The sequence below is a fragment of the Elgaria multicarinata genome, chromosome 6 (assembly GCF_023053635.1).
Source record: "Elgaria multicarinata webbii isolate HBS135686 ecotype San Diego chromosome 6, rElgMul1.1.pri, whole genome shotgun sequence".
In the NCBI taxonomy this organism is placed as follows: domain Eukaryota; kingdom Metazoa; phylum Chordata; class Lepidosauria; order Squamata; family Anguidae; genus Elgaria; species Elgaria multicarinata.
The window spans coordinates 9,291,120-9,318,875 of record NC_086176.1 but is presented as its reverse complement, the minus strand read 5'-3'; the positions used below and the strand labels follow the sequence as shown (position 1 = coordinate 9,318,875).

The following is a 27,756-nucleotide window of genomic DNA, read 5'->3' as shown; positions in this document are numbered from 1 at the left end:
ACGTACATACCTGGAAGAAGAGGTGGCCCTTGACGTCAGCCGCATCACGCTTTCCGCTGCCCAATCTAGCTTGGGGGTTCTTCTGCATTAGCTAGAAAACAGTACGGGCACAATCAGGATCGGCTGCCCGGCCGCCCACCGAAGGCAGCGGCCCACCGAAAGCCAGGCTGGACGACCCGCTCAGGATGTGCTGTGGGGGCTGCATTGCTCACCTCGGAGGCCCCGGCCCAGGATTGGACAGCCCACCATCAATTAGTACGTGGCAAGGATGAATTCCTCATCCTCTCACCTGGGACATGATGGAAACGGCTTCCTCCGACAGAGCTGCTGGATATTTCACAGGGGCTGTGATGATGTTGGCCAGCAGTCTCAGGTTGTCTCCATCAAACGGGTTCTGAAATGCAGGAGAGGAAACGCAAAGGGTCAGCCAGGGAAGGGAAGTCACAAAACTCTCGATTCACCCGCCTGGGACCTGGGACCAAGGTCACCCTCAGCTACCAGCCTGGAAATCCGTCTCTTATTAGCCCTGAAAGGCAAACTGTTCGTCCCGGTGACTTCAGGCTCTCTGCTTGGGCTGAACGACAGGCTTCCTGGAATCCGTGCCGTGTAGGTGAACCCAAGAGTCCCAAGGAGATGCATTGAAAGAGGAAAAGGGGGCTGGGTGGGAAGGTTGGCCCCACTCCGTTCTTCCCCTCAACTCCCGGGCCCTTTCCTTTCTTTCACGGCTCAGCCCCTGCTCCTGTGCTTACCTTTCCGGTGAACAGCTGGTAGATGACAACCCCGAGGCTCCACCAGTCGACGGATCTGGTGTACGGCTTGCGGTTGACGATCTCGGGGGCGATGGTTTCAGGGGTGCCACAGCGACTCAAAGCCCTGTCCCCGTAGCCGATGCCTGGAATAAATGAGGGCAGGGTGTTCCTAACAGAAAGCGTCCCTTTGCCCCCCCTGCTCCAGCCAGCCAGCGCCTGAGCTCTGCCCCAGGATCAAGGGCCTCCCACATACGCCATCCGGTTGCCATTACCTTCTTTGCAGAGGCCAAAGTCCGTGATCTTAATGTAGCCGTCCCGATCGATGACGAGGTTGTCCAGCTTCAGGTCCCTGAGCCACGGACGGGATGAGGCTGCAGTGAGCGGGAGGTCTCCCAGAGGGAAGCTCCCCGTTCATCCACCCCTTAGGCTAGCTTGTCTGGGACACCCTGAAGGCCCTGGGCAAAGACAGCCTTGAAGCTCATCGTAAGAAGAGGATAGTGCCATGGAGCAATGACAGGGAGCGTCCCTGCAGCCTTCCAGGGTCCACAAAGGAGTTCGCGATGCTGCTTGGAGCAGCGGTAGGGAAACAGACAGAGACCCGGCAAACATAAAGGCAAAATCCAGCCTAAGTCCTACTTAGAGTAGACCGATTGAAATGAATGGAACTTTAAGTCAGTCATGTCCGACTTACGTCCCATTGATTTCAATGGGTTGACTCTTATGTTGGATGTTGCCCGATGGTTACAGCACCTTGCCTGCAAGCAGTGCAGAAACCCGAAGGCAGTGGGGTTCTAACTTCCTGCCCTTTCCGTCTAAATATCTGCCTGCTGTGGCAATCCGGCCTGTCTTCCAGGGAACCTCCGAACATTGCAGAGGACGGTGGCAGAGGCTGCAGAGGGCCCGATCCTCAGTTCAGTGGGGGTGCTGGCTAGGCACAGCTGTGCAGCGCGGAGGGCGAGAAGTACTCCTGGAGAAACAGCCCTTTAAGGAACCTTGATCCCCGTTCGGGATCTCGCTAGGGGATTCCACGGTGCCTCAGAGCACCATTTGAAATCCGCCACTTTAGAGCAAGGAATGCCCTATAAATGTCCCAAACTTGTGAACATTTATTATCCCTGAAGCAAGGATCCGGAACCTAAAGCCGGGACACGAGAGGAATCCAGATCATCCTTCCTTCGAGGAATGATCAGCATTGCTCCTATCTAGGCAGAATCCCATGACAAATACCCAGTGTTTCCCTCACCCTCCTCTGACGATGTCATTCTGACAGATACCCTACCTGTAAATGATGTTGGAAGAATGGAGATGTTCCAGGCCAAGCGTGATGCAGCCGACACAGAACCTATCCAAAAAAAGACGGGGAGAAATTCAGGCCCTGTCTTGCTGTGGGGACCGCATCCGCTCTACGGGGCCACCGAGGCCAGGGGCAGCTTGCCTGCCAACCCCTGTCACGGCATGGAGGGCTCCAGAGACCCTCACCTGACCCAGGGCTCCTTGAAAGGCTTCCTCTTCTTCTTCTGGCGGTAGTGCCGCAGGTCTCCTCCGGGCGCGTACTCTACCGCCATGGCAACGTGGGTGGCAGTCTGGAAGCACCCAAAGAGGTGGATGACAAAGGGGTGCTTCCGCTGCGTGTTGCCCTCCAGCACCCGCTTCTCTGTTTCCAGCCTGCAAAGCCAAAGGAAGGAAGGAGAGGAGAAGGAATGAGCAGGGCGGCTGTGCTGGGCAGGGACCTGGGCTCCCAAGCGCCAGGAGCCAAGGGGACGGTTCACGGGGGAACCTCGAGCGGGGAGCCAGCAAGGCACCCGCCCAGCGCCCACAGCCCCCGCCTGGGACCCGGCTGGGCTTGTCCAAAGCACCTCCTCCTCCTCCTCAGGAGGACCTTGTTCACAAGGCAGGGAGGCCCTTCCCACTTACCGCCTGATGTCTTGCACTGCTGCCTTCCTCAGGGTCTTCACGGCCAGCAGCGTCTTCCTGGGCCTGTATTCCGCCAGGAAGACCTGAAAGAGAGGGGAGGTCTCAGCCCCAGCCTGCCTTCCACCCCCACCGGAAAGCTGCTCCTCTGCACTCTGGCTCACTTACCTTCCCGAAACCTCCTTGCCCCAGGACTGCCAGGAAATCAAAGTCCTGGATGTTGAGGGCAGTCCTCTGAGATCTGCAAAAAAAGAGGCCAGAACTCGGGATTGCCTGGAGAAATCCCGGCACTCCAAGGCCGCAGGGAGGGGGGGCAGAATCGTGCACGCCCACACACACACACCCCCGCTGTCTTTCTCACCTTCTTTCCAGTTGGCTCTTCTCTCGGCCACTGGGGCCTGGGCCTGCTGGAGGGGGAAAAAGGATGGGTGAGAAACCTCAGTGTGGAGGTCCCTCGATGTGGGTGCCGGCAGCTATTCCCCCCCACTTCCTCTCACCCAGCTTTCTATTTTCAGAGACAATATTCTGTATGGCTCTTCCATGCAGCCATAAGAAGAAGGCTTGCTAGAGTATGCTGGAAACGGTCATATATGCTACTAGTAACATTCTCCAAATGCCAATCATTATGTAGCTCAAATGGGGCCATCTCTCTCTCTCTCTCTCTCTCTCTCTCTCTCTCTCTCTCTCGCCATCTCTCTCTCTCTCTCTCTCTCTCTCTCTCTCTCACACACACACACACACACTGTTAAAGGGGGACAAAACAGGAAGGAACCCACACCAGCCCAGAAAGGACTGAGCATGCTCAGTGGGCACATAATGCTGAGTGTTGGGTGGTTAGGAATGGAAAACCGGAGTGGGCCGATGACCGTATGAAAAGGAGGACAGGGCTCCTGTATCTGTAACAGTTGCATAGAAAAGGGAATTTCAGCAGGTGTCATTTGTATATACGGAGAACCTGGTGAAATTTCCTCTTCATCACAACAGTGAAAGCTGCAGGAGCTATACTGCAGCTATACTGTGACCAGTTTTAAAAGAGGGCAGGGCACCTGCCGCTTTAACTGTTGTTCTGAAATTCCTATTTCAATACAACTGTTAAAGATACAGGAGCCCTGTCCTCCTTTTCATAGGGTCACCCTAGCTGATGGAGAATGGAATGAGATATCCTGGGAGAGAGCATGGCTGGCTGGCACCTGGAACTGGGGAATTCCGTGCCACAACATTTAGTTGCAGTTTCCACCTGTCTCACATTCTAACCTTCAGTGCAGTCCTGTCCTATAACTTACTAAACGAATCTCCGGTGTGCTTGTCCTCCTTCCTCCTCTTCTTCCGTCCGCAACTTGAGCAGCAGCAGAAACACCTCTTCAGCCACTTCAAGAACCGCATGTCTGCAACCCTAATGGAGAGACACCAGGGGAGACCCTCACTCTAGCGGCTGAGACCTCTCTGCCTTTCACTGCTTTTAGAAAGTAGCTCTCTGGTGAGCAGTACTGACTCCGTTTTGAGGCAGCCCCCCCAAAGTCAAGGCGTCTTCATCCCCCACCTCCAGCAGAGATGGGGCAAAGGCACAGGAATGGGTCTGGGAGCGATCCCACAAGGCTAGGTCACGTGTCCGTTTTCTGATAGACGTCTTGAAATGCATTTCTCTAGATTGGGATGTCACTGCTTTTCTCTACAGGAAAGGGCTTCAGCCCAGGGAAAGGGACGTTGCTTTTAGAGATTCCCTCCCCTCTGTGTGTGTGTGTGTGTGCTCCAAGTCTCAGAAAGTCTCCTTCTCAGTCTTAAAACTACTTCTAAGCTTCCACTTGCTCAGCTAATTTCCCCAAAACTAGCTTGTGCATTTGTATCGGTTTGAACCTCAATAAATGTGCCATTGTGGTGTCATCCTATTCAATGGTGTAGATGTCTTTGAGTAAGAATCGCCTTACTTAGCCACAGACACTCTATTGCCAATGTCTGAAGATTCCTTATAAGCGGGTGTGCAGGTTTGTACACGGGTCTAAGGAGAGCACATCACGTAACAGTTCCGGTGGAGAAGGCAGGCAGACACGCGTCTGTTCATACACACGTTAGCATAGAGTAGTTTTGGCAAGAAGGGATTCTAGTGAAAGGGTCACTGTGTGAATGTTTTCCTGTTTTCTGTTTCCATTGCTGGCTAACACCAATGTGTTTGAAGTCTTGTTGCATGCCGGATGTTTTGCTTAGCCTAAATGTTTGCTAGAACTGTGATGCTAGAACTGCAAAAGTTAGAAGTGCTAGAATGGTTTTGCCAGGTTAGCACCATCCTTTTGAAAGTCAGAAGGGTCTGAAGGGCAGAGTTTTAGTTTGGTTCTGGAGAGCGGCAGTTTGGATCTGGTCCTAAAGACAGGGCGAGCCATCCTCTCTACGCTCAATTGAGCTTCACTTCCTAACCAAGTGAGCCCATGAAACGGCAAGTTTTAAAAGCTCCCCCAGTTCAGTCTCCAGTTCAAGAGAGTGAGAAAACCCAGTCGAATGTTTCCACCATGCCAAGTTGTAAGGAAACGCCTGTGGCATGTTCAGAAGTAGAAATTGGAAATAGAAAGCCTGTTGAAGAACGCTGCATAGAACAGAAGGAATTTTCTCAAGAGAGTGAAGCAGAACTTGCTTTGTCTCCTGAACTAGCAGCAAAGTCTAATAAAGAAAGCCTTGTGTTTGCTAACCAGCTTTTGTTTCCTAAAAAGCAGCCTTTCCTTACAGGAGAAAAACAACAACTTCAAAAGTAGAGCTTCCAACTGCAGGAAGTGTCTACCTGAAACCTGAATCAAGTTTAAAAATTAACCTTGTTTTCTCCCTAAATTACCAAATGGTCTCAAATTACAGCCACAAGAGAGTAGACAAAGATCGAGAAGCCCAGAAACCTGTGCCACCTGCCTGTGTGAAGCCAATAAAGTTTTTGCTTCCCAACAGCGCAGGTGAAAAAGACTTCACAACACAGTGCTCCCATGTGCAACTCCCTGCCACTGCTAAGCAGGCAGTGAAGTGGTTATTTGATCTCCATCTTTCTGCATTAATAACCTTCCTTTGTTTAGAAAATCTTGTAGGCAGACTCAAGATCCAAGACCACTTGCCCATAGAAAGCAATAGGACAGAATTCTCCATACAGAAACCATACTTGCCCATAGGGATCCAATTCTGTCCTATTGTTTTCTATAGGCATTCTGTTTGCATTGGATCCCTATGGGCAAGAATGGTTTCACTATGGAGAATTCTGTCCTATTGCTTTCTATGGGTAAGCTGTTTGCATCGCTTTCTTATGGGCAAGTATGGTTTCCCTATGGACAGAATTGGATCCCTATGGATCCCTTAAGGCAAGCAATTTGCAATGGAGTGCTAAGGGCAAGTATAACTTCTCTATGGAGAATTCTGCCCTATTGTTTTCTATGGGCAAGCAGTTTACATTGGATCCCAATGGGCAAGTATGGTTTCCCTATGGAGAATTCTGTTCTTTTGCTTTCTATGGGTAAGCAGTTTGCATCACTTTCTTATGGGCAAGTATGGTTTCCCTATGGAGAATACTGTCCTATTGCTTTCTATGGGCAAGCACTTTGCAATGGATCCCTATGGGCAAGAATGGTTTCCCAATGGAAAATTCTGTACTATTGCTTTCTATGGGTAAGCTGTTTGCATCACTTTCTTATGGGCAAGTATGGTTTCCCTATGGAGAATACTGTCCTATTGCTTTCTATGGGCAAGCACTTTGCAATGGATCCCTATGGGCAAGAATGGTTTCCCAATGGAAAATTCTGTCCTATTGCTTTCTATGGGTAAGCTGTTTGCATCGCTTTCTTATGGGCAAGTATGGTTTCCCTATGGAGAATACTGTCCTATTTCTTTCTATGGGCAAGCACTTTGCAGTGGATCCCTATGGGCAAGAATGGTTTGCCTATAGAAAATTCTGTCCTATTGCTTTCTATGGGTAAGCTGTTTGCATCGGTTTCTTAAGGGCAAGTATGGTTTCCCTATGGAGAATACTGTCCTATTTCATTCTATGGGCAAGCAGTTTGCCTTGGATCCCTACTGGTAACTGTGGTTTCCCTAAGGATATTTCTGTCCTATGGATCTCTATGAGCAAGCACTTTGCAATGGATCCCTATGGGCAAGTATGGTTTCCCTATGGAGAATACTGTCCTATTTCTTTCTATGGGCAAGCATTTTGCAATGGATCCCTATGGGCGAGTATGTCTTCTCTAAGGAGAATTATGCCCTCTTGCCCTCAATGGGCGAGCGGTTTGCATTAGATCCCTAGGGGCAAGTATGGTTTCCCTATGGAGAAATCTGTCCTATTGCTTTCAATGGGCAAGCGGTTTGCATTGAATCCCCATAGGCAGGTATGATTTCCCTATGGAGAATACTGTCCTATATTTTTCTATGGGCAAGCGGTTTGCATTGGATCCCTACGGGCAAGTATGGTTTCCCTCTGGAGTATTCTGTCCTATTGTTGTCTATGGGCAAGCGCTTTGCATTAGATCTCTATGGGTATGTATGGTTTCCCTATGGACAATTCTGTCCTATGGATCCCTATGGGCAAGCGGTTTGCAATGGATCGCTATGGGCAAGGATGGTTTCCTTATGGAGAATTCTGTACTATTGCTTTCTATGGGTAAGCTGTTTGCATCGCTTTCTTATGGGCAAGTATGGTTTCCCTATGGAGAATACTGTCCTATTTCTTTCTATGGGCAAGCAGTTTGCCTTGGATCCCTATGGGCAAGTATGTTTTCTCTATAGAGAATTCTTTCCTATTGCTTTCTATGGGCAAGCGGATTGCATTGCATCCCTATGGGCAAGTATGGTTTCCCTCTGGAGTATTCTGTCCTATTGTTGTCTATGGGCAAGCGCTTTGCATTAGATCTCTATGGGTATTATGGTTTCCCTATGGACAATTCTGTCCTATGGATCCCTATAGGCAAGCGGTTTGCAATGGATCGCTATGGGCAAGTATAACTTCTCTACGGAGAATACTGCTCTTTTGTTTTCTATGGGCAAGCATATTGCAATGGATCCTTATGGGCAAGTATTTCTTCTCTAAGGAGGATTATGCCCTCTTGCTTTCTATGGGCAAACGGTTTGCTTTGGATCCCTAGGGGCAAGTATGGTTTCTCTATGGAGAATTCTGTCCTATTGCTTTCTGTAGGAAAATGGTTTGCAATGGATCCCTATGGGCAAGGATGGTTTCCTTACGGAGACGTTTATCGTATTGCTTTCTATGGGAAAGCAGTTTGTATCAGGGTCTTATGGGAAAGTATGTTTTCCCTATGGAGAATTCTGTCCTATTGTTTTCAATGGGTAAGCGGTTTGCATTGGATACATATGGGCAAGGATGGTTTCTCCATGGAGAATTTTGTCCTATTGTTTTCTATGGGCAAGTGGTTTATATTGGATCCCTATGGGTAAATATGGCTTCTCTAAGGAGAATTATGACCTATTGCTTTCTATGGACAAGCGGTTTGCATCAGATCCCTATCGGCAAGTATGGTTTCTCCATGGAGAATTCTGTCCTATTGTTTTCTATGGGCAGGCAGTTTGCTTTGGATCCCTATGGGTAAGTATGGTTTCTCTATAGTGAATTCTGTCCTATTGTTGTTTACGGGCAAGAGGTTTGCATTGGATCCCTAGTGGTTTCTCTATGGAGAATTCTTTCATATATTTTTCTATGGGCAAGCGCTTTGCAATGGATCCCTATGGGCAAGTATGTCTTCTCTAAGGGGAATTATGCCCTATTGCTTTCTGTGGGCAAGCGGTTTGCATTGAATCCCTATGGGCAGGTATGGTTTCTCTACGGAGAATGCTGACCTATTGCTTTCTATGGGAAGGCAGTTTGCATTGGTTTGTTATGAGCAAGTATGATTTCCCTATGGAGAATTGTCTCCTATTGTTGTTTATGTGCGAGAGGTTTGCATTGGATCTCTATTGGCAGGTGTGGTTTCTCTATGGAGAATTCTTTCATATTGTTTTCTATGGGCAAGCACTTTGCAATGGATCCGTATGGGCAAGTATGTCTTCTCTAAGGAGAATTATGCCCTCTTGCTTTCAACGGGCGAGCGGTTTGCATTGGATCCCTAGGGGCAAGTATGGTTTCCCTAGGGAGAAATCTGTCCTATTGCTTTCAATGGGCAAGCGGTTTGCATTGAATCCCTATGGGCAGGTATGATTTCCCTATGGAGAATACTGTCCCATTATTTTCTATTAGCTAGTGGTTTGCATTGGATCCCTATGGGCAAGTATGATTTCTCCATGGAGAATTCTGTCCTATGGGCAGGCGGCTTGCGTTGGATCCCTATGGGTAAGTATGGTTTCCCTATAGGGAATTTTGTCCTATTGCTTTCTATGGGCAAGCACTTTGCATTTGATCGATATGGACAAGTATGTCTTCTCTATAGAGAATTCTGCACTATTGCTTTCTATGGGGAAGCAGTTTGCGTTGGATCCCTATGGACAAGTATGGCTTCTCTATGGGGAATTGTGCCCTATTGTTTTATTTGGGGAAGCAGCTTACATTGGATCCCTATGGACAAGTACGGTTTCTCTATGGAGAATTCTGTACTATAGCTTTCTATGGGCAAGCGGTTTGCCTTGGAGCCCTATGGGCAAGTAACCATACTCGCCCATAGGGAACCATTGCAAAGTGCTTGTCCAAAGAAAACAATAAGACAGAATTCTGCGTAGAGAAACCATACTTGCCCATAGGGATCCAATTCTCTCCTATTGTTTTCTATAGGCATAGGAATTTTGTCCTATTGCTTTCTATGGGCAAGTGCTTTGTAATGGATTCCTATGGGCAAGTATGGTTTCTCTATGGAGAATTCTGCCCTATTGTTTTCTGTGGGCAAGCTATTTGCATTGGATCCCTATTGAAAAGTATGGCTTCTCTATGGGGAATTGTGCCCTGTTGTTTTCTTTGGGGAAGCGGTTTACATTGGATCCCTATGGGCAAATATGGTTTCTCTATTGATAATTCTGTACTATAGCTTTCTATGGGCAAGCGGTTTGCCTTGGATCCCTATGGGCAAGTATCATTTCCCTATAGAAAATTCTGCCCTATAGATTTCTATGGGCAAGCATATGTGACCCAATGCATACCTTCCTGCCCCCCACCCCTCACCTCCCCCCCACGCCGGACTCTCAGTCTATCATGTTATTTATTTATTTATTTATTTATTTCATTAATTACATTTCTATACTCCCCAATAGCTGGAGCTCTCTGGGCGGTTCACAACAATTAAAAACATTCAAAGTATAAAAGAATAGTATAAAACCATAATATAAAATACAATATAAGAGGTCAACCAGATAAAACAGCAGCAATGCAAAATTATGAATTTAAAACACCAAGTTAAAATTTATTTATAGACTGTTAAAATGCCAGTAGTACACTTCTTTGTTTAAAACCAGCCATGTTCAAATTACATCAAAGAATTTCCTAAATTTGGGGAAGTGGGTGGAGGCTAAATATCAGTCTATCTATGAGGACACTCCAGCGTGGGGGGGGGGGCATTCTGGTGCCCTATAGATGTTTTGGACTGCAGCTCCCACAATCCCTGACCATTAGCCATGCCGGCTGGGGCTGATGGGACTTTAGTCTCCAACTTCTGGAGGGCACCAATTTGCTTTTCCCCTGCTCTAGGACGTCTGAAAGGGTATTTGCCCTGTCAGGGCAAAGGAAAGTTTGCTGCTCCTCTGCATCCTTCTGGATTGTCCCTGTTTTCAGCCCTCGTCACCAATAAAAGGTGCCTAATAGAAAGGAGTCTGTACACATGGTTGTCAACAGGAAACCCCAGGATTGAAGAAGCGGAGGCCTAAGGAAGGGAGAGCCCTATTTCCTAAAAACGTCCACTTGACTCTAAACTAGCGAGGGGAAGAAGGGGACGAGGGTGTGCGCCCTAATCTCAGCATTTCTGACTCTAGAAGGAATCCCCTTATTCAAGCCCTCCATCCGCTTCCAATGGGGCCATTCAAGATTCCTTCAGGGTCATCAGCTTTGCGTGGAGGGGGCAGAATTCACTTACGTTTAGATGATCTCAAGTGAAGAACTGGAACTCGAACTCCGCAACGATCAAACCCGATGGAGTCCGGGAGCAGAGACCAGACCGACGCCTCCGCTCGCTCCAACGCCAACGGCCTCAAAGAGCCAGGCCGGAACCCTCGGCTCTGGACGCCGACCAGCTGTCGTGGCAACAAGGACCGTTTGGAACCCATTTCAAAGTTCCACAGGTGGGCTGTTCCTGGTTCACTGGCCTCCCAGGCCTCAATACTGGTCTTGTCGTGGCAACAAGGACCGTTTGGAACCCAGTTCAAAGCTACACAGGTGGGCTGTTCCTGGTTCACTGGCCTCCCAGGCCTCAATACTGGTCTTGTCGTGGCAACAAGGACCGTTTGGAACCCAGTTCAAAGCTACACAGGTGGGCTGTTACTGGTTCACTGGCCTCCCAGTCCTCAATACTGGTCTTGTCGTGGCAACAAGGACCATTTGGAACCCAGTTCAAAGCTACACAGGTGGGCTGTTCCTGGTTCACTGGCCTCCCAGGCCTCAATACTGGTCTTGTCGTGGCAACAAGGACCGTTTGGAACCCAGTTCAAAGTTATACAGGTAGACTGCTCCTGCCTCACTGGCCTCCCAGGCCCGAACATGTCAATCACTTGGGACTGGCGTCCAAAGAGGTGGGCTTCCTGGGACTGGACGCTTCGGTCTTCCGGCTCCTCTCTGACTGTGGAGCCCGTTCCAAGACGATTGGGCTGCAAAAGAATCACACCTTCCCAAGAGTTTAACAATTGTAACAAGAAAGACTTCCTTGCACCCTACTTCACCCAAACTGCTAAAACGAAGAAGGCTTGTGGAGAGGGTAACGTGGAGTGGGTGTGTTTTTCTGGGGAAATGGTGAGCTCCATTTCGTTTTGGGGCTAAAAAACAGAGAAAGAAAAAACCCTACTCCATCAAATCCTCCCCTCGGAATTCTTTAATTTAAAGTATACGTCTTTTGCGCCTGGCTCTGGTTGGTGGAATTTGGGATTCTAGTAAAAACAAAGTAGAACCCCAAAGTCCGAAGTCTTGGTTTAGCCATCACCCCTCCCCCAGCTCCCCCTATCCCATTAGGCTGGTCCATGGCTGCCATCTTCCAGGTAACACAGCTCGCAGGATGGGGGACCAGGACACTTCTCCCTGTCCCCCATACTAGTGAGACACTGCCAGGCTCAGAACCCAGGGCATTTTCTGAAAAGAGGGGCAACCGATCTAACAGGAACAGAAGGCCTGGTCCCTAATTCTAGCCAGGAAGGAGAGGGCGCTGTGCCTACTCAAGAGGTATTTTGTTAAACCTATTCTGCAAATAAGAGTTTTTCTCCGAGTTCAACTCCTACAACCTAATATCTTGAGTGTTAGCTGCAGGGATGGGAGATGGTCTGACGTAAAATCCTTTGAATTCCTTATATGAAGAGCAGAGTACAAGAGCAATAAATTCATATACGATTCAATGTTCAATCTAAGCATAAAGCCTACAAATATAAATATGTTTATTTGACACTATAATAATTATCCGTAATGAATCCACCACTTAAAAAACAAAATAGTTGCATTGGTCCATGAGAAAAACAAATCCAAGTTAGTCACTAACTTTATGAAGCTAGGCACTAACAATACCATGTAAAATACTACAGAAAGGTGAGCAACTTTTGATTCTTTATATCAGGCTAGACCAGGGGTCTCCAAGTTCTCTTCCCCCCCGCCCAGCACATTTGGCAATTTCAAGCGGGGGGGGGGGGCTTTTAAAGCCAATGGACCCAGTTGCCCAAGGAGACTTGGGGTGCACTTTGTCCCCCTCCAGCCATTTTGAGGCAATGAGGGCTTCTCTCTCCCCGCCCCCCACCCCATGCTAGTGAATGGAGGAATCACTTAATTCACTTGGGGAACATGGCTGGTTGGCCGCTGTGTGAACAGAGTGCTGGACTAGATGGACCCTTGGTCTGATCCAGCATCAGGGCACTTCTCATGTTCTTACGTTCAGATCAAGAGTAGGAAGGATGTCTGTGGAGATGTAGGTCTCCTTCACACCTCCTTCTTTTTCCTGGTATGCAGCCGCGATTTCCACCTCCCTTTCATTAGCGCGTCAAGCGCTGGTGACTCTCACGTGCGAGCGTTGTTGCGCGATTTCACCTTGCTTACCTTTTCCCCTGCGCCAGCTTGCGCTTCCTGGTATCGCCACTGCACCAGCGCAATCTCTTTTCCCTTGTTCGCTCTCTTGCTATTGCGCTCGCCCAACCCCGCCCCGCCTCCTTCCCCCTCCAGTTCATTGGTTCTTGTGGTTGGTGGACATTGTGATGGACGTGGGCACCTTCCTCGCCCCTCGCTCTGGTTTGGGGGTCTACTGTTCCAGTCATCTAGCGTTTGAGTGATTAGGTGCTGTTTCTGCCTTTTGAGGTGCGATAATGCTCCCTTCCGTGCGGGGTGTGCCTGCTCTCCCTCTCCCTTCCCAGTTGGCTGAAATGGATGGATGAGAGTGGGTGAAAGTGAGGGCGGAGAGGAGTGAAATTTCCTGAAATTTTGAAGCCGTGGGAAAAAAACCGTTTTTTCCCGGGGGGGGGGGGGGTTCAGAAAAAAATGTACATTTGGTGTATTAAAAGTACAGTGTATTCAAACAATTATTAGAAATTTAATTTATTTTTTTCCTTTTTCCTTTTTTTATTTTTGGTAACAAATGGAGCGACAAGCTCCTGAACTGTTAGGAACACCTGAACAGTAAGGAACCTCTTTGGTTCTGCAAGTTTATGAGGAGCAGGCAAAGAACGATTTAAAACAACAACAGAAGAAGAAGCCACCAACGTTAGTCACAAAGAAAATTCCTTATGTCTCCGCTTGTCCTCCAGTGTCAGGGCATAAAGCCCCCATTCCCATGAAAAGAACTGAGAAAAAGGTGGGGGGGAACCAAGATCCAATGAATATGCATGACATTTAATCAGACTCATTCCCTGACCTACAGCCATCACTATCCGTTTCAGTCTCTGCTTCAATGGCAGTGCTGCCCCCTAGAGGCAGAAATGCATCTTGCTCTTGCATTTGAGAGTTGTAGGCCTTCGCTAGACCCACCTCTTAGTCCACGGCGGAGGGGTGAAGACCTCGCAATGGTTTTATCGCGAGATCCCCCCTCTGTTTACACGCGGCGCACGACCACCTCAGATGGAGAGGCGTCGTGCCCGCCATTTTTTTTACAGTTAAAGGGCCAGCAGCCCACCAACGCTCGTGTGCATGAGGGAAGTTATTTTAAAAAAATAATTACTTCCCCCACTCCCCCCACCCAGCCCCATGCGCGGGTCCCAGCTCCTCGCGAGAAATTGTGAGGAGCCGGGACAAACCGCAGCGCCCAGCCACACGTTCCGTGGTCTCTATGGGCTGAGCCCAAGGCCATGGAAAAGCCGAGCCTAAAGGGGAGGGATCATCCCAAGATTTCGCCCCATCTGGCTATGGCCGTAGTCTCAGTTTGCAACCTAGGACTTGCGTGTCCTTGGTGCACAGAAGTTGATACTGTGCAGTTTTTAGAAATCATTTGGAGAAGTCAATATCGGAACACCTTGTCTTAAACCTTTCATTCATCATGCTAAAGTAAAACATCCTGTAATCCATTTTTTCTTCATTTTTTCCAATTTTTCGGCGGGGGGGGGCACAAAAAAGGCTTCGGGGAAAAAAGGGGGGAATTCCACCGGAATTTTCCAATTTTTTTTTCTGGGCCTTTACATCTCTAGTAGTACCGCAAGTCCATCGGAGCACCTCGTACCGTCGGGGGTGGGGAGAGGGAAGTTGAAACAGGTGGATGAGAGAGCAATGAGAGTGGGGTTGGAGCAGCCAAAGCCCGTTCACAGGACTCCACCCCAAGCAGGAGAGAGAGGAATTCAAAGGGCACGCTGGAGGAGAACGTCCCCTGCCCTCCTCCTTCCTTATCTTCAACCAACATGCCTCCGCAAAAGGGAGACTTCCGACATAGCGCGAGGACGGCAAAACACGGGGACGGAAGAGCGGTTTTATCCCATGTGGAGAAAAGTACTGCACTTTCCCCGCCCTAGAAAAGCATGGAAAATGGAGGAGAACAGGCGAGGTGACAGCAGGACAGGGACAACGCCATGCGAGGGTTGTGGGGCAAAATGGTAAACAAGGCAGGAGGAAAGGGCGATAAAACGCTGGTGCGATGGCAGTCGTGGTGAAGGCTACACAGCGAAGGGGGAAAAGTCTGCTGGGCCCTTTGGAATCCGTGCTCAGTCCTACTCACTGCATACAAATGACACCTGCTGAAATCCCCTTTTCTACGCAACCGTTCAAGTTACAGGAGCCTGTCCGCCTTTGCATATGGTCGCCCGACCTCCGCACACTGGAGTCTGGCTTGGTGTATTTGGGAGCTCCTGGAATGACCCATCCAACGGGAGGCCTTGTGCAGCATTCCCAAGCTTGTCTTCCTGAAGCTATTTTCAGGGGAAACACAAGAGGGTTACAAGTGGAAGAGGACGGCATCACTCTGAGGGCCGTTTCCAATGCCAGCCGTGGCCGCATGCCTAGGCTTGCCCAAGGTGGGCTGGATTTTCCGGCAGACAAAGCCTAATTCAAAGGCATGATCAATGGAAAAGAAAGCTGTATAAGGGCAGGCCTTGTTACCATCAGTCAGTTTGAGGAGGGCGGGTTCAGGAAGTGTGAGTCATCTGACATCATTTCCTCCGCAATCTGTATCAGCGGTTCGTCTCCTTCATCACTCGAACTGGGTGTTTTGTGCGGATCATAGAATCATAGAATAGCAGAGTTGGAAGGGGCCTACAAGGCCATCGAGTCCAACAACCGATGTCTTCTCTGCTGCACCTGTCCCTATTATGGCTCTTCATTCTTCTATGTAAGAGATGGGGTGGGGTGGGGGGTGGAAACAGACAATAACTTGAAAGTGGCTGGAGGGAGCTATCGCTTCCCCCATGGCATACACCGGGGGAACGGGGAACGGTGCCCTTCTGGGCGTTTTTGGACCCCCACCTCCCAGTAGACCCACCCAGCATGGCCGCTGTGCCTGGGTGGATGAGCACTGTAGTCCAACAACATCTGGAGGGCCGTGTGTCCCTTCACCACACCTAGTGCCATTGTCCCCATGGTGTCTTCTAGCTAAACAGGTTTGGCAGGTTTTTAAAAAACAAACAAACACTGTTTATCAGAGGTGAACGTGGGATGATTGTACAGACCACAGGCAGTGATCTCTTTTTCAAATTATATTTGATTCTCAGTCTCGAGCCTTCGCAAACAGAGGCTGAATCAGAGAGAACAGGTCATGAATGGTAATTTGGAAAGGGAAGGGACATTTTCTTGCGTTTTGAGTAGCCACTAGCTTTTGTTCCTGATCTTGATGTTACTGGTGTCACCCACAAGCCCCCTAACCTTTTCTTTCCCGTTCTCAACCCTTTGAGTGCCTTGCGATGGTCAGAAGCAGGTGCTGCTCTCCCAAATACCCAGGTGGGTACTCCGGCAGCCGGGCGGCACGACCCAAATAAATGCTACCAGGACAACACAGATCACACCTGGATGTCTTGGTATCAGCAGAAGGCAGCTGACCAGCCGTTGAAACTCATTGGCAGTCTAGCTAAAGGGGATTCAGCCGCCTTGGAAGGTGGATTTATTTTTTATTTTTTTAATTTTATTTTTTTAATATATTTTTATTTTTCTACATTACTTAAACATACCATTACATTTCACATAAACAACAACAACAACAACAACAACATACTACATAATGTTGAATATTGAATACATAATATCTTATCTTAATAACATAATCAAAATAACATACAAGTGCACCCCCCACCTCGGGATCTCATTCCTGATTCCAGAATCTCATACTTTCTTCTGCTGGTGGTTTCCCACTTCCTTTAGAAAACACAAATATTAGGAACTGTTTCCAAATTCCTTCAAAATCATTTGATTTAGCTATACCTCTTCTCCATTTAATATTACTTGTTAATTTATCATGGATAGCTATATCCCATACTTCTTTATACCATTCTTCAATAGAATATTCCCCTTGAATCTTCCAGTTCCTAGCTACAATCAATCTTGCTGCGATCAACAAATTCATTATCAGTTCCTTAATTTCCTTTTTACATTTAAAGTCTTCTTCAAATAGTGACAGCAATGCAACTTTTGGTGTTCGTTCTATCTTCATTTCCACAATTTCTTCAATCTCCAAAAACACCATCTTCCACAATTTCTGAACATAGTTACATTCCCACCACATATGCAAATACGTTCCTTTAACCCCACAACCTCTCCAACAATTTTCTGATTGCTGATTGTTTATCTTATTCAATCTAACCGGAGTTAGGTACCACCTCCATACAATTTTAAAATAATTCTCTTTTATTCTTACTGACATATTTCTCAACGCTCTTTGTTTCCATAATCCCTCCCAACCCTGTTGTCCTATTTGTACCTTCAAATCTGTCTCCCAAACCATTTTACCCGAATTATCCACCGTCCCTTTCTCCACCAATATTCTATATATTTCACTCATCAACCCTTTTAATACTGTTCTTTTCTCCCTTTCATTATCTTTCTTAACTATTAGTTCCTCAAACTTTGTTAATTCTCTACAATCTCCATTATCTCTTACCCACTTTTTAGTCCACTGTTCTAATTGCCTATAATTTAACCAAGTTAATTTTTTATCCTTCAAAACCTCTTCCATATCCTCTCTTATACTCATTCCTCTTAACCAATCCCTTAATTTCATTTTATTTTTTTCTATTAAAACTTTACTTAATCTACTCTTTAATTCCTCCGGGAAATTCTTCAACATTATTACCGGTGACAAAGGAGAGCTGCTTGGAAGCAGCTCCCCTTTATATTTACTCCAAATTTCCCAGTGAGACCTCAAAAGCGGGTTATTTATACTTTCCACCCATTTTTTTTTTCCTTCCATAAAAAATACATTTTCCAATTTAGTCTCTATATTACTCGTAATTTTTTCTTCCATCCAATCTAATTCCCCTAATCCTGTAATTGCCTCCACTATACATCTTAATCTATTAGCTACATAATATAATTTAATATTCCGGAGACCCAATCCTCCCTTTTTTTGGCTCAAATACCATTTACTTTTATTTACCCTCGCTTTCTTATCACCATTACAATAATTATTTATAATCCTTTGCCAACTTTTTAGCTCTAATTCTGAAATTTTTATTGGTAGCATCCTGAACACAAAATTAATCTTTGCTAAAATCTTCATTTTTATTAATGCTATTCTTCCAAACCAAGATAAATTTAACCTTTTATATTTTTCCAATTTTGCTAAAATCTCTTTTTTTAACACATTTAAATTCTCTTTCTCTAAACTCTCTAGCTTCTGCGTGATTTTTATTCCCAAATATCTAATCTGATTCTTAACTCTCATTTCTCTTCCCTTTTCTTCCCAATCCTTCTCTTCCTTTTTAGTATAATTGAACAACATCAATTCTGATTTAGACCAATTTATTTTTAACCCCGTAATATCCTCAAATCTCTCAGTTGCTGTTTAATTCTCCCCATCTTCTCTATTGGATTCTTTATCGTCAACAAGGTGTCGTCTGCAAACATATTCAATTTAATTTCTTTCATACTACCTATTCCTTCAATCTCCTCATCTTCTCGTATTGCATTCACCAATAATTCCATTACCATTACAAATAGGACTGGTGAGAGCGGACAACCTTGCCTTGTCCCTCTGGCTAGTCGTATCTTATCTGTCACACCATCATTCACTACCACTACGGCTGTATTTTGAGAGTATAACTGTTCTATTATCGCTTTAAATTTATTTCCAAACCCCATTTTATTTAAAACCATCTTTAAAGCTTGCCAGCTCAAACAATCAAAAGCCTTAAAAATATCCAATGCCAGAATTCCCGCTTTAACCCTAGACTTATTTATCACCTGTATTACATTTAATACTCTTCCCACTAAATTAGACATCTGTCTACCTGCCACAAATCCACATTGGTCCTCCCCTATGTATTCCTCTATAAATTTATTCAACCGCCTTGCTAAAATAGTTGAAAAAAGCTTAGCATCTTGGTTTATTAATGAAATAGGTCTATATGAATCAGGGACAGTCAAATCTTTATCTGGTTTTGGTATTAAAATTATTAATGAATGTTCCCATGATTCTGGCGTTCTATCCCCTTCCAATATGGAATTATACAAATTTATTAATTTTGGTATTACAATTCCTTTAAAAACCTTATAATATTCTGGTCCTAAACCATCTACCCCCGGTGATTTACCCGGCTTCAAATTCTCAATTACTTCTTCTACTTCTCCTTGAGTTATTACCTTTTCCATTAACTCTTTATGCTCTATTTTTATTCTCTTCTTTATATATTTTTCTATATAAGCTTCCAACTTTTGTTTTTGAATATCCTTTCCCTTATACAATTCTTGATAAAACTCCTGAAAAATCTTTACTTTATCCTTCATTGTATGACAATACTTCCCTTGTTTATCCTTCAAAATCCCTATCCCATTCCTGGCTTTTTCTTTTTGTGTGAGCCTGGCAAGCACTCTAGAATTCCTGTTACTGTTTTCGAAATACTCCCTTTTCATATATATTAAATTCTTTTGAACCTCCTCTAAATTTAAATTTTCTAATTGTTTTTTCTTTGCTTGTATTTCTATTAATTTATATTTATTTTTATGTTGCCAATAATCTTTCTCCATTTTCTTAATCTCTTCCTCCAATTGTTCCTGCTCTGCTACTTGTTGCCTTCTTAAATTACACATTTCCCTAATACATATCCCTCTTGATACTGCCTTCATGGTATCCCAAACTACTGCCCTTGACGTTCCTCCCTTCTCATTAATTTCCCAAGCCTCTGTCAATTCTCTTTGCATTTTTTCTACCACCTTATTATACTTCAAAAGTTTTGTGTTTAGTTTCCACCTAAACGCTTCCTTATAATTCTTTTTAACTGTAAATTCTAAACTTAACAATGCATGGTCTGTTACCTTTATCACCCCCATTTCCATTTTACATACCTTACTTGAAAACTCTTTTGAAACCATTATATAATTTATTCTAGAGTATGTCTGATGAACTGAGGAGTAATAAGAAAATCCCGGATTCAGGCCATTCAGTAAACGCCAACAATCTACATAATCTTTTTCTTTTACTAGTTTATTCAATATAGTAATATTATTTCTTTTTTCCACATTTGTGGGGTTTGATCTATCCTTTTGATTTTCCTTCCGATCCCGTGTGCTCTGCAACTCATAAACATATACAACAACAAAAATAAAAATAAACCCTGAACCCCCTCCCTCCCATCCCCCTCCCTCCCACCCTATTAATCCCCCCCAACCCCTCTTCCCCCCCACTACTTTCCCCCTCCCCATATCCCCGTGAGTCTATTACTCCGGCCACCTAACTTAGGGGAGAGGGGGGAGGCGGCGCCCCACCCTAACGGCAAGATCTCTGTACTTAATTACTTATCATATTAAGTTTCGTGCCTTTAAATCCACCTTCCATATAATTAATATGGAAGGTGGATTTAAAGGCACGAAACTCATGGTACAACCTGAAGAAGACAAGCACTGCTCACTGCAAATAACTGACCTGAGATCTGAGGACACTGCCATGTACTTCTGTGCCTCTAGCGATCACAGTGCTGGAAACCTCCAGGAGCTCCCTACAAAAACAGGGGTATAAGGCCAGTAGTTTGAGTGAAAAGTGTTATTGTTGGAGTGTTTTCAGACGTGAGCGAAATCGCATCACTGGGAAGCATGGACAGAGCTGCAAAGACGCTCTTACAAGGACAATACTGAGTTGCACGTGGGGTTGGGGGAAGCGGACCTCTGAAGATTCAGACTTCGGAACTTGCAAAGAATCAGCGCTTAGCGATGGGACGGGGGCTGCTCTGCACATGCCTCTCAGGCCGTTGCTAGACCAGGGTTTAGCCCGGTGCAAGGCCCAGGCTCGTCCCTGTGCGTCCAGATGACGCCCAGGGGATCCCAGGCTCAGGCAGGGGTAACCCTCCCTTGGCCCGGGATAACAGGCACCGTTTGTGGCCCGGTATTTCCCGCGGTCTCGGGCTGAGCCCAAGACTTCGGGCGTGTAGCCTGTTCCGCTGCTTTTCCCAGCTACCACATTTACTCGTGAGTAGCTGGGAAAAGCAGCGGACGGCGCGCAGCGCTCCACAGGAGCGCTGCGGCCATCAAGGCAGGGTGGAGAGATGGGGGGGAAACTGGAGATCGCGGGGGGGGGGGGATTGCAGCCAGGGTGGGGAAATCGGGGGCTGGGGAGCGGGGGACCTTGGTTTTAATTTTAAAAAACCTACCTTAGTTGCTGATGCGCTCCTGCACACCCAGCCCCTTTAACATATGAAACAAAATGGCCGACACAACGGGGCTTTCCTTTACCCCGTCGCATCGGACGTGTGGATAGGAGCGACAGCCCGTGCTACTTTTAGCTTGGGCTGGCCCCTCAACACACCCAGATTTTAAGGTAGGCCTAGCAAGGCCCTCGGAAAACTTTCAGCCCTTTCTATTCAATCCCACCCCCCAGGAGAGAAGTGGAACCCCCTTCCACTCAAGCCTCTCTACCAGTGTATATACAAACAAGGAAAATGTTCTTGTTTATTTTATAGGGACAATATTGACTTGCACAGGTGGGTGGGTGGCGGCCGATCTCCAGTGACGCAGATTTCTGAACCTGTGGGGAAGTGTTTTCTTTCACGCTGAGAGAGGGGAGGGGTGGACAACTGATAATGCCCTGCCAGGCTCCACCCACCCTTGCAATAGTATTATGCATAAAAGGAAGAACCGGCTGTACAAAGACCCTGTTTAAATCCCCCAAAGAATCCAGAACAGGAAGAAGCGGATTGTGGAAGAAAATGCCCCCTCTGAGGACACTCACCAGAAAGATGGTCTGTTCCATTCTCCCATTTCAGGCACACTGTCTGTCGAGGAGGGGGAGGAGGAGGAGAAGTGGTACATGTGCTCCTCTTACACCTTATTTAAAAAGCAAACCCTCTAAAAGCAATGCAAAATGTCTCTGGGGTCTGGAGAGTGTGTAGCTTTGTGACATCACAGATGCTAGCCAATCAGCACCCACCCCAGCTGGCTTTGTGTCTGTTTCAAACTCAGCCATGGAGAAAAGTGGCAGAACTGTTCTTTCTGAGAGAGAGAAATGGGAGAGTAAAAGAAACTTTGCTCTGGGAGAGAGAGAAAAGATATTTTTGTACTGCGGGCAGTTAGGGTGCTCCCAAAACAGCCTCTTTAAATATAACATCAGTCTTTCATTTTAGTGGGGAAATTATACTTTTAAAACTCACACCCTCAGCAAACAAGACTGCAAATCGCATGAGGTACTAGTTCCTCTCTATTCGGCCCTGGTTAGGCCTCACCTTGAGTATTGTGTCTAGTTCTGGGCTCCACAATTCAAGAAGGCCGCAGCCAAGCTGGAGCGTGCTCAGAGGAGGGCAGCCAGGATGATCAGGGGTCTGGAAACAAAGCCCTATGAAGAGAGACTGAAAGAACTGGGCATGTTTAGCCTGGAGAAGAGAAGATGGAGGGGAGACATGAGAGCACTCTTCAAGGACTTGAAAGGTTGTCACACCTTTCAAGTATTCAAGTTGTCACACCTTCCAAGGGCCAGGATCTCTTCTCCATCAGCCCAGAGTGCAGGACATGGAATAATGGGCTCAAGTTACAGGAATTCCAACTCTACTATTCTAACATAAAATATGTTAGATGTCTTTCTCCTTCATTTCTCTCCCTCTTCTCGTTCATAATTCTCCACCTCTCTCTCTCTCTCTCTCTCCTCTTATAAAAACAAAAACAAGACCCCTTTACAAACAGAATATGGAGTGCCATCACTGATGTGACCATAGAAGGCCATTTCCTGGCTAATTCCACAGATCTTGGAATTAGATTTGTCAACTTGACAGTCTTTTAGCATTTAAAAAAGCAATAAAGACTGATCTATTCTGGCAGGCCTATCCAGTGAAATGTTAGAATGTTTTAAGGATGTTTTAATCATGTATACTATGTTTTTAATCAGTTTTTATGTGCTTTATATTCACTGTTGTTCCCCGCCTTGATCCAAGTGGAGAGGCGGGTAAGAAATACATCATCATCATCATCATCTGTTCATTGGATTTCTTATGATAGGACAAGGCTGACTATACTTCTATTCTGCTCATCGGACAAGGAAAAAGACCCTGCTACCCCAATCCCCATTAAGTTTCTTGCTGTGGGTGGATTAGACCATCATCTTTCTGTGCAGTTATCATCACCGTAGGGTAAGTTTTTCGGTGGCCACTGTGTCTTTTAAACTGGCTGTTAATCACCATGTCACCCCCTCACAGTGACTCGCTTCCCTATTCTAGGAATCTCTCCCTGAGGGAATAGCATTATGGACACCCAGCTCCCCCTTCCCTTCGGGATCGTTCCTGATTCCCAAACCTTAAGACCTCTTCTGGAGGCGGTTTCCCACTTCCCTTAGATAACACACGTACCAGGAACTGTCTCCAAATCCCCTCGAATTCATTCGTTTTTGCTATACCTCTTCTTGCTTTAATATTACATGTCAGTTTATCATGAATAGCAATATCCCACACTTCTTTATACCATTCTTCAATACAATAATCGCCTTGAATCTTCCAGTTCCTTGATACAATTAATCTTGCAGCAGTCAGCAAATTGGTTCTCAGTTCTTTAGTTTCTTTGGTACTCTTTACATCTTCATATAGAGATAGTGATGCCACTCTTGGTGTCTCATCAATCTTTATTCCTACAATATCTTTAATCTCAATAAACACCATCTTCCATAATTTTTGGACAAATTGGCATTTTGCCCTCCCCACGTCACCACGGGCTGTACTTTCAGGACACTCACAGAATTCCACAGGCTGCAGCTCTATAGTTTAGAAAAACAGTGAGTAAGGGGGGACATGATAGAGGAGTACAAAATTACACACAGTATGGAGGCAATGAGTCAGGAGAAACACCTCTCGCTCTTTTATAGTACTTGAAACCAGAGTCAGATAAGAGAGATGAAAGCAAATTCTTTTTCACACAGCACATAGATAAACTATGGAATTTGCTACCACAGGATGTAGCGATGGTCACCAACATGGACAGCTTTAAAGGGGAATTATCCACATTGATGGAACATAGGGCTCGCCATGATGGCTCTGAACTCCAGAATTCCTCTCAATACCAGTTGCTGGAGAAAACAAGCAGGAGCGTTGCAAACTTCCCATGAGCACCTGCTTGTCACTGTGGGAGCAAAATGGCGGACTAGAGAGGCCTTTGGAGCGATCCAGCAGGGCTCTTCTTATAATGTTCTTAACTGTAAAGAAATGCTTCCTTTCTAGAAAAACAGATGCTGGCGCTCAGGAAAAAACACCCTCTAACGTAGAACTCTTTTGCCTTATCCCTGACGATATTCAGGGATTTGAGCCTTGGAGAACCTTGGTACTACTTAAGTCCTGCCTTTAAGTATAAAAACATGACATTTGGGTGGGCTTTTGCAGTACTCAGTGCAGGTTGGGTTGCATGGCCACCATTTCTCAGGGCATGTCTAGACAAGGGGGGTGGAGGGCGACAATCTCATGATTTTACGACCACGAGATCGTCTCCCTCCTCGACACACGGCGCGCGACATCATGGCTGCCATTTTGGATTATTTTTTAAAAGGAAAAGGAGCACTTGAGCGCTCAAACGACAGGTAAGGCTTTTTCAAAAACAAAACACCTCACCTTCCCCCCACCCCATCCCCAATGGGCACAGAGCTCCTGAGTTGCTCTGTGCGTCCTGCGGACCCACAGGGATGATTCCAGGGCGATCACCGGGATATCGCCCCATCTAGACATGCCCTCAGTTTCCTATGATGGCAGCAGCCTAGCAATTGTAATACCCCACGTGCATGAGCCAGTGATAGCCAGATGTCTTATTACATAAAATTAGATACTCATACAGCTAAGCAGCTCTTGCTACCCCTAAAATGACTGGATTACTGCAGAACTCTTGAATTTCTCCTTTTTTCTCGCTTTCCTTCCAGCAAACCACCCTGACGTTCTGCAGTGCCTGAACGCGCCAATCCTAACGGATGCTGAACGTGAAGCAGCTTACGCAGGACAAATCACTCCGAGGATGATCTGTGTTGGATTCTTAGAGGGCGGCAAAGGCTCCTGCCAGGTGAGACAATTTGCCTTCTGAGCACATGGAAGTTATTAACCACATCAACTTGTCTGCTTTCTTTATTTGGAAACAGCCACCAATTATTTAGGAATTAATATAAGGGTCTTGAATCCACGGGTTATTTGACCTTTACAATGTATACTGTGGCCACAGCTAGACATAAGGTTTATCCTGGGATCATCCAGGGTTCGCCCCTGCCTGAGCACTGGATCCCCTGTGTGTCACCTAGGTGAACAGGTTTGACCCCTGGATGATCCAGGGATAAAGCTTAGGTCTAGCTACGGCCTGTATATGGGTGGATACTGTGAGTTGATCCTGCTTCCATCCCATTTCCCTGTGGAGAAATATATTTACTAAAGATCAGCTTGCAAAGCTTCTTCGAAGGTGAAGCCCGTATCTCCAAGTGAGAAGCATGTAGCTTGCCCACGGGCAATATCCTCAGGGCGAAGCAACCCGTGCTGCAGGTTTAAGGTGACCATACGGCAGGAAAAAACTGGATTTATTAGGATTTTTGGTAAGAAATTCTGGGAAGGGGGAGAATGATGAAATGTGAAGAAAAATCCAGATTTTTCCCATCCTCCCCACCCCAAGGGCAGTTCTACTTTAAAGGGAATTAATAAAAATGCTTACAACTCGATCGTTTTTAAAAATACAGAGATGATGCTATGCACAAGGATATGCTGTAGGAAGGGCTTTAGCCATGCCAATTTTGAAACAGTTCCATTCATTTGTTGATTTTTAGGATTTTTTTTAAGTTTGAGGTTTTAAAATTAATATTTTTAAAAACTGTCACATGAAAAGGTAAAGAGATTAAACTTGGCATCATGATAGTTCTTAAGTAGGGCTTTAGTCATGCCAAGTTTGAAGCACATCTGTTCATCTGTTGATTTTTTAGGAATTCTTTAAAGTTTGAGGTTTTAAAATTATTAGTTTTAAAACCTGCTGGAGCCATATCCTTCAAACTCAGGTTGTCAAACCTCCTCTTTGGGGTCTTGCACTCTGAGCAGTTTCATCAAGGGGATCTCCAGTTTTTAGCTAAGAAGTGCTGGGCGAGCAAGAACCCTTTCCTGTTGCAGATTTGGTGAGCAGTCAGGTACCTGGAACTCAGCAGAGCCGAGGCATCCAGAGATCAAAATGTGGAAAAGGCGAGGACAGTTAAAACAGCCCACAGGGCAAAACAGAACAAGCCAGAGGCATTTTTCTCAGAATTCCTCATGGTGGGTGATGAAGGGTCATCCTTAGGGGGGAGAACAACACTCTCATGACCAACAGTGAGGTGCCAGGTGAGAGAGGGGCTCTCATCTTTGCGGATGCCCTGTTGCTGCAGATGTTGGAACCTGAAATGTTGTTGCGTTCTTTCGCTACCCCTTCCTTTCCACTTCATTTTGTTCATTTGTAAGATAGGCTCTGTCTGCACTGCTGGCATGCAAGGCAGAATGTTTGAAATGTGTATCAGAGAAAAATAGACAGATTTGCGGCTTTGGCTGGCTGGCATAACTCTTAGAGACAGAGTTAGACTGAAGACGAAACTCAGAGATGGGTGTAGCTTAGCCCTGAGAAACTGGTGTGCCACACAGAGCCTTTTAAGAGTGTCTCAGAATCCGGTATTGGTGCAGGCTGGGGTGGCTTCAGTGGAGGTGTTTTTAAAACAATAGACACCAGATGTGACCAAGCTATAAACTGCCCCCCTACACCCGGCCACAGGGTACAAGTGCACAGCCTGGCTGGACCATTGGGTGTTGTTGATTTTTAAACTTACTTTTGCGTTGGAGCGCTCATGCACTCATCTTTAGTAAAAAAAATGTTGGCCGGTGTAACATCCTCCTTTCCCCCTGGATGTCACGCGCACATCCGTCCAAAGGGGAGGATCTCACAAGCAGAATATCACGAGATCCTTCCCCCTCCCTCCTGGAACACCGAGAGGTGTAGACATGCAACTGGTCACCCTATTTCGACTAACACACACACACACACACACACACAACATGGGTGTAGTGGAAGAAGGGATTTCAGGTCATAGGATGTGAACTGTGGGCAAGCTCTGGAACCCCTCATTTTAAAATTTAAACACTGGTCTAGCAGAGGTTACAGCTCCCTTCAGCATTCTACTACTACTACTGGGGGTGGTGTTAGTTGGTAGTGCAACATTAGTCGACATGGCATTTGGGGGTTGTGCAGTTTCACTTCAGTGAATATGGGGAGCAAAGGACAAGCAGGAATTCAAGATCAAGCCAAAGCAAGCTATTTGGGAACCTGCCTGAAATGCCTGTTATTTTCAACGTACCATCTTTTCCTTTGTCCCACAGGGGGATTCCGGTGGCCCAGTGGTATGTAATGGGGAGCTCCAGGGCGTTGTTTCGTGGGGCATCGGATGTGCTCTGCCCGGTTACCCTGGGGTTTACACCAGAGTCTGCAACTTCGTTGGCTGGATCCGTGATACCATTGCTGCTAACTAAAACAGCCATTTCTCCCCTTGTTTCAACAAGCTGGTTTCATTTCCAACTCATGTAATTCATCTTGAAAAAGAACATAAACAAATAAATAGATTCGGATGATCAAAATATTCCAGTGCGTGGTTGTTCTTTATTTTAATAGCACTCCACCTGTATAGCTTGAAGGGCATATGCCCACTGCAGACATGAACCTTTCCCTTTTAAAACATTTCCAGTTCAGGGCTTCTGCCCCGAAAGGTGGCCTATTATTATTATTATTATTATTATTATTATTATTATTATTATTATTATTATTTCTATGTTGTCCCATAGCTGAAGCTCTCTGAAGAATTTACACAAGATTAAAACAATTTAAAAAGATATGTAAAATTTAAATCCATAAATGAATAATTTAAATAAATAAATTGTACCAAACTCTTTTCTAAGGCATATTGCCCACACT

The 27,756-nt window shown here is 46.0% G+C and overlaps 1 protein-coding gene across 1 annotated transcript in view; it reads left to right on the top strand.

Annotated features, from left to right (window-relative positions):
* Positions 1 to 27,407, top strand: part of LOC134400184 (serine protease 1-like) — a 33,414-nt gene extending 6,007 nt beyond the window's left edge. The window contains exons 2-4 of the mRNA XM_063128478.1: positions 167 to 187; positions 24,722 to 24,858; positions 27,168 to 27,407. Coding sequence (XP_062984548.1) covers positions 167 to 187; positions 24,722 to 24,858; positions 27,168 to 27,317 — 308 coding nt within the window. The 3' untranslated portion in view covers positions 27,318 to 27,407. The remainder of the gene's footprint in view (positions 1 to 166; positions 188 to 24,721; positions 24,859 to 27,167) is intronic.
* The last annotated feature ends 349 nt before the right edge of the window (positions 27,408 to 27,756 follow it).